We start from the raw sequence: 16891 nt of genomic DNA on the forward strand, positions 1-16891 counted from the left end.
TATTGAGAACAGCCCTGTGGAGAAGGACTTGGGGGTGTTGGTTGATGAGAAGCTCAATATAAGCCAGCAGGTGTGCGCTCGCAGCCCAGAAGGCCAACCGTGTCCTCAGCTGCATCGAAAGAAGCATGGCCAGCAGGGTGAGGGAGGGGATTCTGCTCCTCTGTTCTGCTCTTGTGAGACCCTACCTGGACTACTGTGTCCACTTCTGGAATCCTCAAAATAAGTATATGGAACAGTTGTAACAGGTCCAGAGGAGGGCTACAAAGATGGACAGAAGGCTGGAGCACCTCCCATACGAGGACAGGCAGAGAGTTGGGCTTGTTCAGACTGGAGAAGAGAAGGCTGCAGGGAGACCTTACAGCCACCTTCCAGCACCTTGAAGAGGCTACAAGAAAGCTGGGGAGGGGCTGTTTACAAGGGCTTGTGGCGACAGGACGAGGTGGAATGGGTACAAACTGGATAGGGGCAGATTTAGACCGGACATTAGGAGGAATCTCTTCACCATGAGGGTGACGGGGACACCCTCCCACCGGCAGGTGGCGACAGAGCACGGAGCCGAGTCCCCCCCGAGTCTCCCCCAGGTCCTCCGGTGATACAAGAATGAGTTGGGGTCGTCTTTATTATTATAACACGTTAGACGCTATGCAGTGATGCAGACAACACTCTGTCTGGGGTGGGGGGGGTACTTTATGACATACACACATAGAATATTACCCCTATGCTTGAAGATAACACGTCTGACTGAAAGAAAACCCCAGAGGGAAAGGCTGCATTTAATCCCCTAAGTTTAAATATCCAGAGGAAGGACTTGGCAGTGGGACAGCCTTGCCCACAGCTGCCTGGGGAGAAATCCCTGCTGAAACCGCCTCAGTGCACCCTGCACAGCCGCCCAGTGGCTCCCTGACTGAGCTTCTTGCACTCCTTGTCCTCCTCGTTCTGTCCCAGAAAACAATAAAACACCTGGCGTTTCAATCACCTGTTGTCCCCACCGCTGTGACATCAAGTGCAAATCCCCTTCTGTCCTGCACCAGCCGGGGTTTCCAGAATGGTCAGAGAACTCCTGCTTCCTGGCTGACTGAGCATTTACAGGCTGAATTCTGACCTCCTACTGTGTGCAATTAATACTAATTAAACAATTAATTAAAAATCACCCTATGACATGCTTTGCAGAAGGTCCTAACTTGGTCTTCTGTTGGAACCATTCTCACCTTTTTAATTAGCGGGTTGCCTAGAGCTGCTCTGCATCCTGGCATGGGTTTCTGAGGACACAAGGAGACTCGGCACCTCTGGACACCGGGACTGAGGTTACAGGGCTGCCCTAGAGCAGGGGAAGCAATAGCTGATGGTGGAAGAGGGCAGGCGGTGATCTCAACTCCAGAAGCTACTTCGTGGGCTCACGCAACACTGGGCGAGGGAGCAGTGTGAGGAAATGGGTGGGAGTCTCTCCTGTGGCAGCAGTCAGTGCAAACCAGGTGCTGTTGAAATCCACAGCCAAGGTGACATATTTCTCTTAGAAGGATTTTTGCCTCAGGCAGTGCATAGGGTGAAAGATGAGTTCTGGATGAATCCCTGAGCTCCCTAGGGAGTGCTCATTGATAGGGAATAACAAAATAATAATAAAAAAAAATTAAGATGATGTTTTCAAAATGGACACCTTTTTCTGGTCACATTGCTGCAGGCACCCTGAGACCAGTTTTCAGAGATACCCAACCATGAATTTCCCTGCACCTTTGAAACCGAGCCAAGAACATTTTGCCCAGAGGTGGAGGCACACAAAGTTAGGTTTCCTTTTTAAGATGCTTGTTGGCTGTATTTGAAAACCATCTTATCCTTTATCAATTTTACCCTTTCCCGCCTCAAGAATTTTCTGGAAATCTTAAACTGCATCGCAAAAATTATGCAGATCTGAAAAGCTAGCCTTCTACCCATTCCCTCCGTGTCCTTTCATCCTGGCAGCTGTGCTGTTCGGCAATTGTTGCTGCATGCAAGGGAATGGGTGGATATCGGGCAGGCAGGCACCTCCGAACCACGTAGGGAAGAGCGTGCTGAATAACGCTCGCTGCTTTGGTAATGGAGAAGAGGGCAGGGTGAGACCTTCAGGGCAGTGGCTGAACTCTCGGGAAAATGAAACTCTGATGGAAAGACTGTGAATTTGTTCCTTCCACATGGGTAATTCTCCTCTATCATCAAGATGAAAAGCTTGAGGTTTTGTCCATGTGCTTTCAAGCGTGACAGAAGAAAAGGCAGTGTGCTCGTTTTCTCTATACGTCACATCTTTCTGTGTGTGCCTGCATGCCGGGCCAGTGGTGGCGCATCCTGGGCTCCACATCAGTGCTTCCCAGTAACCTCATCCAGCTGAACTACTATCAGACAGTGCTTGCTTAGGATGCCCGCTGAATTCGTTTGCCAATGCTGTCCATTAAACCTAATCTGCACTATTGTTTGAACCTTCCTATGGCAGCTTGTTACATCCACAGGTGGGACTTACTGCTTTGAGCTGCTACCAGCCCTTTGGGAATGGTACAGCAACACATTCCTTGCCAACTCAGGATGGGGAGGCAAGCCCCCAGAATTCAGTTAACTGTATAAAAGCGTGTTTGCCCCCTCTTTCCTGCCACAGGCACTATCACATCCTATTATCTGCCTTCCAAAAGAGATTTGTGCTTTTCTGCTGTTTCTGTGGATCACCATGGAAACTGGCAGGAACAGAGCCGTGCCAGGAAGGCTCATCAACTGCTGCTTGAGAAGCTCTTTGTCTGAGGATCTTGTCTGCGGAGAAATGGAGCCCTCTCAAAGGCTGCTCACCTGCATGTGACCCCTCCTGGGAGAAGCAGGCAAAGAGATCTCCATGGGGGCTCTCGACATTTTCACCCCATCATGTGGGAGTGAAATAATTCCTTCCTTTACACGATGCCTTGACAAGCCTGAAAGATCCCAGAGTAGAAACCACAAATGTCTGGGAGCTGTGTGCCTGGCTCCGGTATGAGACAAGGAAACAAGCCAAAAAACCTCTCGAGCTAACATAGCACTCCCATGGAGGACAGCCCACCTGCTGGTTCCAGAAATGAAGGCTCTGCAAGTAGAAGTCCTACAACAGGGAACCGTGTTCTTTTCCACACCTCATCCTGTTATCTGACAGCTGTAGTCCTGGCTCCAGTGCAAGGCTGGGAAGGTAGCCAAAACGCTTCCCATAGACTGACCCCATCTCTTATTAGTGTCTTCTCCTGATTCCCAGCCAGTACAGGCCACCCTACTGGTTGTGGAGGGGCAGGGACCCTCCATCAGAGCACACTGTTTTGTGCAGCCTCTCCTGTTCTGACCACAGAGATGGCCCAGGTGCCTGTGCTGAAGTTCTCGGATCAGCGCCCAAACAGAGGCCAAACAGGAATCTACTTTAATGAAAGTATTGATTTAACAACCTGCCTCCAGCTCTGCAGGGACAAGGACAACCTCTTCTCATGGCCTACCCAAACCCCTCCTATCAAACAACTCTTTTCACAGCTTTAGAGGGGTCAAACATGAGTTCATTCTCCATGATACCTTGTGGTCTGATATTTTTGATGAGAAACTGCAGTGATGGGTGGATGCAGAACTATAGTCAATGGCAGCAGTAACAGAGATCTATGCTATATCGTTGAGCCCCTCTGGTGACCTGCAGCACACACGTGCCTCCTCACTGCTCACTCCTAGTGAACACACCGCTCAAGACAGCTATTGTTTAAGAATTGGGATGAGATGACCAGTCTGCCCATAGACCTGTCACTGCTACTGCTTGTCAGAGGGTAGCAGGCTTTTATTTCTATTACTTGGCCTGAATTCAGACCAGTAATCCATAACCTGTTCCTTTCTCTCTCTCCCTGGTGCAGTTTTTTGCACAGTGTTTCCAGAACCAGCTCTGTAAACGGGTATTTGCCTGGCATGTCACAGGACACCTGAGGAAGCAAAATTACCATAGGCTGCTGCCTGTTTTGCCTGTGCTACATTCCTGGAGGCCAGGCCTGCTGCTGCCATTCAAGGAGGGGTTGAAGGGTACAGACTCTCCCTTGCCGCAGCAAAACTGTGGCTATCCCTCACACGACTGGGGCTACATGAGCAGCCGGTCCAGCTCTCCAGTGCTCACCTTGGTTCCTTTTGGCACCTTGTCCCAGATCCACCCTCCCCTTTTTATACACCTCCTTCTCCTTGACAGGAGAAGCCAAGCCCCTTATATTCATTCAAGCCCCTTATAATCATTTTTGCATATGCAGTTGAGCCAGCTCTGTCTGCATAGTTGCAGTGTCTGGGCTTGACACAGTTTTCTTGTGAGATGCATCCTATATAGCATCACTTGCACAGCAGTTAACGCTGGAGCCTATGGACTCAACAAGGGATTTGAAATGTGCTGTGATATGTGGGAACCTTAGGGGTTGCATACCAGCCAATGTCAAGCACAGAAAGACCACACAAAACAAATACACTTGGAGGGAATCTTTTCCTCAGCCTGAAGAATCCCACATGCTATCATTCTTTCTTCTCCCTTCTGGACAAGAGTTAGAGACACACACAAGGATGCTGATAACAATTCCAAATTTACTTTTTAAGCTCATAGATTGTCTGATCTATGACCTAGATAAACCTATGAGGATGCATGCTGTAGAAAACATTAACTGTGAGAGATGTTAAATCTCTTCTATTTTACAGCAGAGAACAAAGTTAAGCTTTTAGTCACAGACTAATGATAGTTGATGGGTTCTTAATCTAGGAAAAAAGATCTAGTGCAGTCTGGTACTTGGAGACTGTAACTGGAGAAACCCACAGATGAAACAAGGCATGAGCTATTAATGCTGAGAATTACACTGGAGTTCCCACTGGGATGACTCCCTAGGGAAAATGGGAATTCTTCATTGCTCTGCTCTGTGCCAGTCAAGACTATATACAAAACATACGCTCTTGCTCAAATTCTGGCTTGAATAATACACATGAGTGTCTTTATATCCTTTATGTGAAGTGTAATGAGATGACCATAACACGATCAAAACCAGACAACAAAGTGCCAGAAGGCGATGGTTTCCTGGCCCTCCCACCGGGTCCTCCCACAAGCAATTGGTTTATGTGGTGAGGTGATCCACAGCTGCCAGTCTCTTATTTTCTGCTCCATGAACTTGTCACTGCTGACTAGAAGAGAAGCAAGGCAGAGGTTTTTAGGTCTGTGTTGTGTTTGTCAGCACACTGCAAGCACAGGAGAAATATAATAATGGAACTAGGCACAAAGGCCATTTTCAACATCTTTAAGCCTCTAATGTCGGTGGAATTTGGAGACCTGTGATATGAAGCCTAAGTTCTCTGTAGAGAGAGAGACAACTACCCAAACAGGTGTTTCAAGGCACTGTCTTGTATTTGTGCAAGGCTTTCCCCACATAGGACTGAGCCTTCTGGGGGCTCTGACATGGACTGGGTCTGTCTGGTGTCCCTGCCCCTTCGGTAAGTTTTCAGCAGCACAGCATCTGGAACATAATGCTTTCTGCCATCTCCAGAACTATCACAACTTTGCTTATTTGAGAAAGAGTTTCTTCTGCTCTCATCTACTGACACCTTGTTCTCACATATGTTTTTGTTCTTCAAGTATCTTTGATATGGTGCTCTTAACAAAGCAGTCTGTGCTTGTCTTCCGATAACGATAGTCTAACAGTGCCAAACTAGTTCTCCTGGATCTTCCAGAGAGTTTGTTTTGTCAATGAGATATTTGCTGTTTATAGTAAATTTTATTTTTTTGCTGAATGATTTGTCTGCAAATTGTAAAGACCTGATACAGAGGGCTTGAGCAGACATATTAAAGATAACTGCCAAGGGAAATCACTTGGGAACTGTGAGTTACTACTGGCTGTTCTTACAACATACTCCCTCTGAAGTCAAAACTATGTTTCTATTTGCATTATTTAATAGAAGCCACTTTTTTAATTAAAAAATTTTAAATAAAATTTCTGTAAAACAATTTAACAGAAGCAATAGAAGTGACAAGAAGGCACAGCATTGTAGAATACCTGCATTAAAGAAATGGCAGCACATAGTTGTGCGAGTGTTGATGCGGTTCTGGGCTTCCAGGGGTTAAAGCAAGGTGTGTGCCAGCAGTTCTTGTGAAGGTACTTTGTACAAAGTTCAGTGGCTGAGGAATGTCCTGGCAGTCAAGCTTCATTGCCTGGGAAAAGCACAAGGCCAGATTGACATTTCAGTTAGTGATACAATCCTGCTGCCTTTGCTGGTGCAAATGAGAGAACTTGGCCGGTGCTTTAAAGGAAGAATAAAAATACCTCATAAAATGTAGGTTAATTGTGGTTGCATGCTGTGGCTGAAAGGAGTCAGCAGCAGGATGAAGAGAGTGAAGGAAATAGTTCCTTCTCCCATTTTGTCTTTTTTTACATGCCTCAGTTCGGGAGGCAACTGTAAAGCATGAAGCTACCTTTTGCCCTCTGAAATACCTATAGGGAGACATAAATCATGTTGGTTCTGGTTATTTGTTACTGTTCCTTGACTACTGGAAGTAACGATTAATACAGACTCACACATAACATACAGATTTTAAACAACTGCGATCCCTTCCACTGGGAATTGCTCGAGAAATCTCTTCGGGTAATACTGTTCCAACAGGCAGCTCCATCTCTGCCTGCATTCCTGCCTGTCCCTGCTGGGCTGGCTGAATGGGAAAGCACCTCACTAGGTGACTGTTTCTTTTCAGTTCTCTGCCTGTCTTCACTTGGCACTCTGGCCAAGTAGTGCCATCCTGATCTCTGCCTGAAGCAGCTCTCTAATGCATGATCTGTCTTTTAGCTAGAAAGAAACATGCAGCTTTGTTCAGCCAAATTCCCATGAAACTGGAAATGGATGAGAAATCTAAAGTGAAACAATCTTTAGGAACTACAAGGTCCATGGAGCCTTTGGAAATCAGACTGCTTATTTGGAAAATGAGGTATAGATTTCAGAGCTTACCTTTATTCACTTCAGTGCCCACAATTTTAGTTATTTTTCAATATTTTAGTCACTTCAGCCTCTTTATTTGTGTGTAGTAAGTAATTTGGTACCCATTGTTTCTCTGTTGAGACATCAGTGCAAGCACACTATCAGTGTGAGGAAAGAGTTGACAACCAAAGTTTAATAAACAGCAAATCTCAGACCAGGCAGTATCTGTGACCCAGATAACCACACGAGATCATGTTCAGCCATACCTAGAGAACAACATTGCTTACAGTACTAGGAGATAAATTTGTTCAGTTCTTTTGCCCGCATCCTCCATAGATTGTTTTCAGCCTGTTTACAAACTAAAACAACTACTCTGTCTTACGTGGGTAGTCTCAACAAAAGCCGAAGCACAGTTTCAGAGCATTCATGGATTGTTCATAATCACTCAGTGTTTTTGGTGCAGCCCTTACCCAACAAGCCACACTCACTTTCTAGAGAAGAGATCATTTTTCATGGTGGCAAAGCAGGTCATGTCAAAAGCACATACAGACTGGCTGGAGAGATACATGTCAGCACTACTGTCATGATCATGACTGAGGAGACCTTCATAGAGAAAATTTTAAAGTATTTGTGATAGAAGTAATGTGCCTAGTGATGGAATAAGTAATAAGTAGTTCCTAAACCTGGACTAGAATAAATGATCATTCACTTTAGAACGTGCTGGTCTAAGGTCCAAAGACCTGGAGGCAGTTGGTCCTGCAGCTCCTCTGTGTGTGTGTGTGTGCACACTCGCTCCCAGCAGCTGGCTGCTCCTCAGCAGCTGGACTGCTGACAGAGAGTGAATTTGGATTAGATATTAGGAAAAAATTTTTTACTGTGAGGGTGGTGAGGCACTGGAACAGGTTGTCCAGATAAGTTGTGGATGTCCCACCCCTAGAGGTGTTCAAGGCCAGGTTGGCTGGGGCTTTGAGCAGCCTGATCTAGGGGGACATGTCCCTGCCCATTGCAGGGGGGTTGGAACTAGATTTAGGGTCCCTTTAAGGTCCCTTCCAACTCAAACCATTCTATGATTGCCAGCTCTGTTTCAGTAACATGGGTAATATATATCCATGTAAGTCAACATATTTTTGTATAAAGGAATGCTGCATGTAAAGTAGCTCAGCAAGTGGTGGCCCTATCCCCGAACAAAATATTTCATGTGCTGGCAGCTATCATTAGAAATGCTTGAACCCTCAAATCTGTTTGTTCAAGCCATTTTGTGTGAGAGATGGCCCATATACGTACACAGGGCAGGAGGGTATTTTCTGCTCAGGAAAGCCATTATTACACTAATTTTATTTTGAGCCATTATTACACTGATTTGGTTTTCATCTCCATGGTAGAAACCCCATCACTGAAAATGTTCAAGGTCAGGTTGGTCGGGGCTCTGATCAACTTGATCTAGTTGAAGATGTCTCCACTCACTGCAAGGTGGGTGCAGACCAGACGATCTAAGGGGAGGGAGGGAGAGAGGGAGATCAGACGATCTAAGGGTAGGGAGGCTCTGCAAAGGGATCTGAACAGGCTGGACCAATGGGCTGAGACCAATGGGATGAGGTTTAACAAGGCCAAATGCCGGGTCCTGCACTTGGGGCACAACCCTGTGCAGTGCTACAGACTAGGAGAAGTCTGGCTGGAAAGCTGCCTGGAGGAGAAAGACCTGGGGGTGTTGGTTGACAGCCGACTGAACATTAGCCAGCAGTGTGCCCAGGTGGCCAAGAAGAAAAATGGCATCTTGGCTTGTGTCAGAAACGGTGTGACCAGCAGGTCCAGGGAGGTTATCCTCCCTCTGTACTCGGCACTGGTGAGACCGCTCCTCGACTACTGTGTTCAGTTCTGGGCCCCTCACCACAAGAAGGATGTTGAGGCTCTGGAGCGAGTCCATAGAAGAGCAACAAAGCTGGTGAAGGGGCTGGAGAACAGGCCTTATGAGGAACGGCTGAGAGAGCTGGGGTTGTTTAGCCTGGAGGAGGCTGAGGGGAGACCTCATTGATCTCTATAACTACCTGAAAGGAGGTTGTGGAGAGGAGGGTGCTGGCCTCTTCTCCCCGGTGACAGGGGACAGGACAAGAGGGAATGGCCTCAAGCTCCACCAGGGGAGATTCAGACTGGACATCAGAAAAAAAATTTCACAGAAAGGGTCATTGGGCACTGGCAGAGGCTGCCCAGGGAGGTGGTTGAGTCACCTTCCCTGGAGGTGTTTAAGGCACGGGTGGATGAGGTGCTGACGGGCATGGTTTAGTGTTTGATAGGAACGGTTGGACTCGATGATCCCGTGAGTCCTTTCCAACCTAGTGATTCTGTGATTCTGCCTTCCTCCCACCCCAAACCATCCCACCCCAGGGAAGCCCTGGCAGCCCCGCAGCCGCCCCGCCTGCCCGGGGGCGGGTGATGTCAGTTCCTGCGCTGCTCGGGAGGGCGGTTCGGCTCTGCCCCCGAGCCGGGCTGTCCCGCCCGGAGCAGGGAGGACGGGGCGGCGCTGGATGGTTCGGGAGCCGAGTCGGGCACCTGCCGCCGCCGCCGCCGCCGCCGCCCGGGCGCCTCTCGCTCCGCCGCCCCGCGACCGCCGAGGAGGTGCCGGGGGAAGGGGGCTCCGTGCGGGTCTGCCTGTCCTAGCCTTTCTCGCCCCTCTTTTCTCCCTTCGAGGTGATGGAAGGGGGCTGAAGGAAGCGTTCTTGTGTGTGTGTGTGTGTGCGCGCGCGCTGCGTTATCTCTGTTAATTTTAAGGTTTGCCGCTTAAAAGACGCGGGTCGCCTTATGTCCCCGAGGCTGCAGGGAGGGAGGTGGGGGGAGGAACGAGGGGGAAATGCAGCTAACTGTTAATAAGTGTAAGTCCTGCCGCCCGTTGTCTCCCCGGTGAGCCCAGGGCTGCGGGGCAAAACCTGTGGGGGCAGAACGGGAAAATCGGGAGCCCTTTTCCTGCCTCCTGGCACTCTCGGTGGTCAAGGCACCTGCGCTGATGTAGAGGGAAAAACTATTAATTTTGTTCCACCTGGGCCTCCTCAAACTTTGCCCTTCCTGCGGCTTGTCACACTATTTCCCCCTCCATGCTCTGCCCATCCTAGGCTGTGCTCGGCAACGGGAAAAGACCGTGGGGCCGAACAATTCCAGTGGCCTCGGGTTAAAAAGCTTGGGGGTGAAACTGGTTATGAAATGCAAAATGAAGTAACTGGGTACGGAGGGTTAGGATCGTAGAATCAGAGAATAGTTTGGGTTGGAAGGGACCTTAAAGATCATCTAGTTCTATCCCCTGCCCCAGGGAAGGAACACCTCCCACTGGATCAGGCTGCCCAAGGCCCCATCCAACCTGGCCTTGAAAATCTCCAGGGATGGGGCAGCCACAACTTCCCTGGGCAACCTGTGCCAGTGCCTCACCACTCTCAGAGTGAAGAAATTCCTCCTCATGTCTAGTGTAAATCCGCCCCTCTCCAGTTTGTAACCATTCCCCCTCATCCTATCACTACAAGACTTTGTGAACAGCCCCTCCTCAGCTTTCTTGTAGCCCCTTCAGGTACTGGAAGGTCACTATGAGGTCTCCCTGCAGCCTTCTCTTCTCCAGGCTGAACAAGCCCAACTCTCTCAGCCTGTCCTCTCAGCCTTCTGATCTTCTTTGTGGCCCTCCTCTGGACCTGTTCAACAGCTCCATATCCTTCTTAAGTTGAGGATTCCAGAACTGGACACGCTACTCCAGGTGGGGTCTCACTAAAGAGGAATAGAGGGGCAGAATCCCCTCTCTCACCTCACTGGACAAGTTGATTAATAGTGTGGGGTTTCCACACTGAGTGTTGCCCATCGCCAGTACCAACCTGGTGATGATGCAGTGACATGGGAGGATGTCTCTCTCGTTTCATATATTATGTTGCATTTCCACTTATTTCTTTTGTGGTAAGATGGTAGCTGCAAGGCAGAGAAATATTTAGCTCTGGTGTGCAGGCAGGGTCTGGTGGATTCTACTGGCAGGTGCTAAGAACTGCTCTCTTCCTGTGCTGACTGAATCCCATGTAGCAGCCTGGGTAAAGTGATTTGGGATCTGAGGAGACGTTCTCATTTGAAATACAGATACACTGTTTTACTTGTCTGCAGCATTTGTTACAGAATGAACAAAGCTGCAGGCACTTGACTTGCATTTATATCTGCACCTGAAAGTTTTCATGTTGATCAACTGGTTTTTTGTTCTCAGAAAGCTTTTCAGGGGGAAATACACAAACTCTTTGAAGTGTTTTGAATTCGAGTCTGGATCCATTAACATCTGGGACATCTGCTGATTCTGGTCTAAAAAACAACAAAAAACAACAGTGACATTCTGGTATAAATTTTAGCTTCGTCAGATGCATACGAGCACTCCAACTAAATATATTGATATTTATATTGGATGTAGCATTTAATGTCAGAACTGTCTCAACATTGTTCAGAACTTGCAGATATAGTCAAAACTAGAAGTCCCATGTCTGCATTTAGCAATTGGTTTAGTCATTTTTCCCCCACTAAGTTCCAAGAACTTTGTAGCGCCCCTTATCTTCGCTGGGAGTTGTTTGATACTCAACACTTAAAATTGAGCTACTCTTTAAAACATGTCTATACATTTAAGAATGAAGTTTTAAAAGTCTTATCTTGTCTGAAGAAAGTGGCTGTCTCCTATTTTCCAGGTTCCTAAAGTAAGAATACTGCACCTGAAAGTATCTGATTCCCAACTTCCCAATATGCCAAAGGGGAAGAAAGAACCAGTTTTATATAACCATGGAAGTTCTTTATCTGTTATGAAAAGTACCAATATCTGGGACAGGGGAATTAAAGAACTTAGTGCATTAAGATGGTTAATTACAAAAAAAAGGCACATGAAATTGCAGATCTGGTAGCAAGGATTTAATCAGTCTGTCAAAATAAAGTTGATATCCTAATTCATAAAGTATAGATGAACTGCTTACGTTTAGAAGAATGGGGGAGAAGGAATGGTGCATTTAAGAGTAAATGAGAATTCAGAATAAACTGGAAGTTGTAAATAAAGTGCAGTTTGGGGGTATATGTGCCACCCTGTGATATGATCAATACATTTCCCTGAAAATGAGTAAGGTTTTTTGCTAGAGAGAGGAAAAGCTATAATTCTAATCTCTGACCTTCAGAAATCATTTAATATGATGACACATGGGGAATTTATTAGCTTAAGTGGAAGAGATGAGGATTAATAGAAGAATGACAAGATAGGCAAAGAAATGACGGAATGTGACAATGCTTTGCTTTATTAATCTGTTCCATTAATGGCACCCCTGCACTCCCATGTCTGGCCTTTGTACAGGCGAAGACTGCAGAGATTCCGCTGCTCCAGTTGTGTTGGCTTTTCTGTGAAGGTCGACCACTGGTGCAATGTGGTTGTAAAAAAAGGCAAATGAAGTAAGGTGGGGTATTCTCCAGGAGAATGGAAAATGCTAAATGCCTTTACATGAGGTTTTGATGAGACTGCACATTGCCTTCCAGGTGCAGTTGTAGTTGCCCATGTCTGTGAAGGGGAGTGAGAAATATAAAACCCAACTCTTTTATGTGATGTGCTCTAAAGCTGGAACAGATGCAGAGGGAGAGTGGTGAGCTTTGCTTATGAGACTAAAAGAGCTCCTTACCTCTAGCCTTGCGAAATGAGATCTTTAAGGAGAAGCTTTTGATATCTATAAATATACTAAGGGGTAGATAAGAAGGAGGAAAGTAAGTCGCTAAGCTGCAAGTCAATAGTCTACAAGAATGAACACATACAAGCTGGTTATGATTACATTTACACTAGTAATTAGAAGGCAGCTCATTGCAGGGGTGAGGTTCTAGAACAGGACTACTTAGAGCAGAATTGCCTATATGGTTCTAGGGAAGGGCTGTGTTCATTTACAAAAGGGTTTATATGATGCAGCGCTCTACAGTGAGAAGGGATGAGATGTAATGATTCAGGACATCTATACCAGTCTTAGACTTCCTATTCAGGAGGGGCTATTTTAGTTCAGCCAGAAGTTATGGACTATCTGAGGAAATTACTTTTGCTCTGGCGTAAGCTGTGTGGTTAATCAGATTCTTTTCATTTTATGCTGTTAGAGTTTATCTCATTCATTCATATGTCCTGTTTGGACTTAAACTCTATGAATAAAGACTAAAATCTTTTTATACCTGTATGAAAGAGAACAGTTTAATTTGAGAGCTGAATTATTATTCTGTCCAGAAGTGTTAGCTGTGAACAAACTTAAGGTGTTATGGGATCCTTCCATGACTTGGTGCACTCTTGGCTTGAGAGGAACTGGTAGCACTGCCTAAGAGAGTCACCATCCCTGGAAGTATTTAAAAGACGGGTGGATGAGGTGCTGAGGGGCATGGTTTAGTGGTTGATAGGAATGGCTGGACTCAATGATTCTGTGGGTCTTTTCCAACCTAGTAATTCTGTGAGAGACAATCTACAACGTTACAAAGTGTGCTGAAAGTAGTGTGGTTAAATGCCTGGCAAGGAGCAAGGCTAGAGATGGGATCAATGTGCTGTGGGACAGGATGGCCTCTGTATTTCTGTAAAGCTGGAGGTGTGCTGCTTGTGGAATACTAGACTTCTTTCCTATCACAGAGTGTTTTCAGTAATGGAGTATCAAACATGAGGTGCTTTTTCTTTGTTTTACTTAAAACCTACTTTCTGACCTGGAATAGGATTTCACAAATCATTGGAAAGGCAGGAAACCCACTGCCTGGAAACTTATTGTTATTGAACAAAGCAACCTGTATATAATATAACTTGCAGGTAATATTTGTATCTATAGGGTGTAAAATATGTCTTCCTTAACTGAGAACAACAGGGATATGTCGAGTGTTATATATACTTAAGGTAACTTGAATGTCAGGTCTCTTGCATACAAAATATGAGCCAGGTGTCCCAGCAAGTGAGTACAACTAGAGGGACATTTTAAGCTGTCCCACTCTGCAAAAGCAGATGTAAAGGTAATAAGGCTGAGGGAGTTCACTGCTCTCTCTCCCAAGTCTTAGTCTGTTTCTTTGGTCCCAGTTCAGGATAGCACCAGATTTGCCTGCAAGCAGGTGAAAAGTTCCTTTAATAAGCATAGACTTTAGTGTTTTGATGAAGCTGGTGAGCTAATAAATGTTCTGGCTTTGTAAACATTTGTTATTGTAGGGTAATACAGCTGGCTGCTGGACTGTGCACACTGAGTTGTCATTATAAACCTTCTTGTGAGTGCTCACAAATGCCTGAATTTGATTAAGGACACTTATGACCTACATTTTACACACTTTATGCTCTTTTCAAAAGATATCTGAAGCATCTAAATGGTTTTGAAGTTGTTTTATTTTCGTACTCAGTAACTAACAGCTTTTTCCACTGTGGAGTTGTGTGTATCTCTGGTTGTCTACAAGGACTTCAGTAGACCTGCAATGTTTTGTCTTCAGTCCTAGGTTGCTCCTGGCTAGGATCTCTTTGTTTTAACAAAGTGATTGTTTAGATACTGTGGTGCAGCTACTCTTCCACTCTTGTTGTGGACTGTCTGTATCTGGTAGTTAGGGACTGGGAACGCTGTCGCATCCCCTTAACACAGTCTGTACGAGGTTGGTGCCCCAAGTTAGTAACGAGTATGTGACCTGAGTTACATTTAGGAGGTTTTAGTGACTTGAGAGGTTTCAGCCATACTGGTAGGAAGAAAGCAGGAGTAAAACTACTCCTAGTCTGTAGGTAAAGGCTGAGTAAGCCTGTAAGAATGGCAGCAAGGCTTTGTGGAATATACAGTATGATGCACGAGTAAATTATTTACTCACTGAAGGTAAAAGTTTATTTGAATATTTATCTGTTATCCATTAAAAGTGACCTCTGGCAGAGGGCAATATCAATAACTTTGGATGGTACCATTTAATTTTCTGCTTGTGGAAGAAATGGCCTTTGTTACCAGTCCTGTAAGATGGATAAAGGAAGACTAGGCACAAGGAGTGAAAAGTTTGCCGATCTAAAATATGTGTTTTTCCTTTCTATTCTGTAGAACTTTTAAAGCACCTCAGACGACGTCCCAAGTGGATGATTAACTTCACAATGGCAGAACTCGCAGTGGAGAATAAGAGCTGTATGGACTGGCAAAAGCGATGCCTTGCGTTGGAGTCACAGCTCTTCAAATTCCGCTTGCAGGCAAGCAAGATCCGAGAGCTGTTAGCTGAGAAGGTGAGCTGTGGTGGCTTCTACTTTGCAGTGAATTATGGCATAAAATCAAAAAGTCCCTAGACACTGAGGCATCCAATAAAACAATTTCACACCTTATGCAGTAGGGATTTCTTCCCTAATTACAGTACATCATTGCACTCTGCTTGTCACTTGAGATGGAGATGTATATGTCAGAGTGGGGTAAAGTGGTATTAATGCAAGCGTGAATTTGGCCTTATTTACTGGAAAATCACCAGGTGGTCAGATTCTACTGGAAAAGACTGTACCAAGATTTGGGATATCTAAACTGACTGGAGCAGCTGCAGAGCACAGATGGATATTTTGGATAAGCACAGCAGGATCAGAACTTGGCTGGCAATCAAAAAGCTCACAGGAGTGCAAATTATGCTGTAATGTTAAAAGACTGGACAGGGGTAGTGTTAGAATAATATTACATATCCAGTCAAAACATTGTGAGGATACTGAAGAGTATGACTGAGATACTTTGAAATTTGGATGTTAGAAACTTGAATGGCATCTGTCTGGTTTGGGAGGCATCTCCTACTAATAGCTTTCAAGTGTGCTAAATGGACTTGTTTGCAGTCCTAGGAGGCAGGACTGGGGAAGATCAAGGGCTTTGTTGATGTTTTGTTTGTTTCTCTCATGATGTGGATTTTTGGTGTGTTTTCTTTACTTTAAATTGGGTTATTTTCATTTTGGATTAAAGCTTTTTCACTAACCTCTAATTTGCATAAATTCCAAGCATGTGGGTTGCTGCACAGTTCCTTCTTGGTTTCAAAATGTGGCTTACATTATCACAGTCCAATCCAAGATTGCTCAGAAATGCAATTGCTATTGGAAAGTGAGAACAGTTTCAGTCACAGTTTGCTAATGTAGTTGAAATCTGTACAACTGACTGTGGCTTGGTCCATATGCTTTCAAACTGTACCTGATGACAAATATGTTCTACACTGACTTTTGCTCCATTTTCTATTATGTAACTTTTATGTGTATATTCTTGTTTGTTGGTTTTGTATGTAAAACCATCCAAATGACATCTAATTCAGAGTGGAGCAATTTTCTCCTTGCTTTCACTGTAATTACGTTTCCACTAATGCCATACACTGCATGAGACATTCATTCCACCCTCCATATTTTAAGAAATTATGCAATTCTAAGCATCCTCTTCATCTTTTCAAGGTAACTTCTGAGATGGAGATTAGTGATTACCTGCCTTGGAAAACGCTGAAAGTGATTCTAAAGTCCATTTAGATAAAGGTGTATTTAAAAAAAATAAGTTCTTTATGGATGAGATGCAGGTCTGGTAAAGACAACCAGTGTTCATGTAGAGTACTTTACATTTGGTGCATTATGGAGTCAGTGGCCTCAGGTTTAATTAATTCCTTCTTTGAGAAACTTCCTGACTACCCCCTGCTCCTCCTGCCCCAAAACAAAGAAATCCACCTAACAAACTTTCTTTTTGGAGAACAGACTTGCCAGAGATCTTTTGACTGTGTCTTTAGGGAGGTTTGTGATCCATGGCAAGAGAATGAAATTATCTGCTTCAGGGGACTCCTCAAGGAGGAGGCTTGACTGCTGTTAGTCCAGCCTTTCAGTCAAAGTGGTGTTCCATTTATTAAGACTAAGGAGCAGCCTGGTTCAGTGAACAGGTTACTCTGGAACTACTTGCAGAACACCGTTGTAGGCTTACTTGAAGGGTCAAAGAGCTAGCAGGTTTGCAATTCTCCACTCTGAATGTCATGTGGGAAG

General features: G+C 45.4%; 1 protein-coding gene across 4 annotated transcripts in view; it reads left to right on the forward strand.

Moving 5' to 3' along the window:
• The first annotated feature begins 5156 nt into the window (after nt 1–5156).
• The window catches only part of PLEKHH1 (pleckstrin homology, MyTH4 and FERM domain containing H1), a 63130-nt gene continuing 51395 nt past the window's right edge, over nt 5157–16891 (forward strand). For 2 of the 4 annotated variants that reach the window (XR_011337532.1, XM_069858207.1), the window contains exons 1-2: nt 5160–5460; nt 14967–15142. Coding sequence is in view for 3 of the 4 variants with exons in the window: in XM_069858207.1 (XP_069714308.1) it covers nt 5307–5460; nt 14967–15142 (330 nt within the window). In the remaining variant the exon portion in view is untranslated. Of the gene's footprint in view, nt 5461–14966; nt 15143–16891 lie in introns of all 4 variants that reach the window. The other 2 variants (XM_069858208.1, XM_069858206.1) reach the window with 2 other exon arrangements.

The sequence above is a fragment of the Phaenicophaeus curvirostris genome, chromosome 5 (genome assembly GCF_032191515.1).
Source record: "Phaenicophaeus curvirostris isolate KB17595 chromosome 5, BPBGC_Pcur_1.0, whole genome shotgun sequence".
NCBI lineage: Eukaryota > Metazoa > Chordata > Aves > Cuculiformes > Cuculidae > Phaenicophaeus > Phaenicophaeus curvirostris.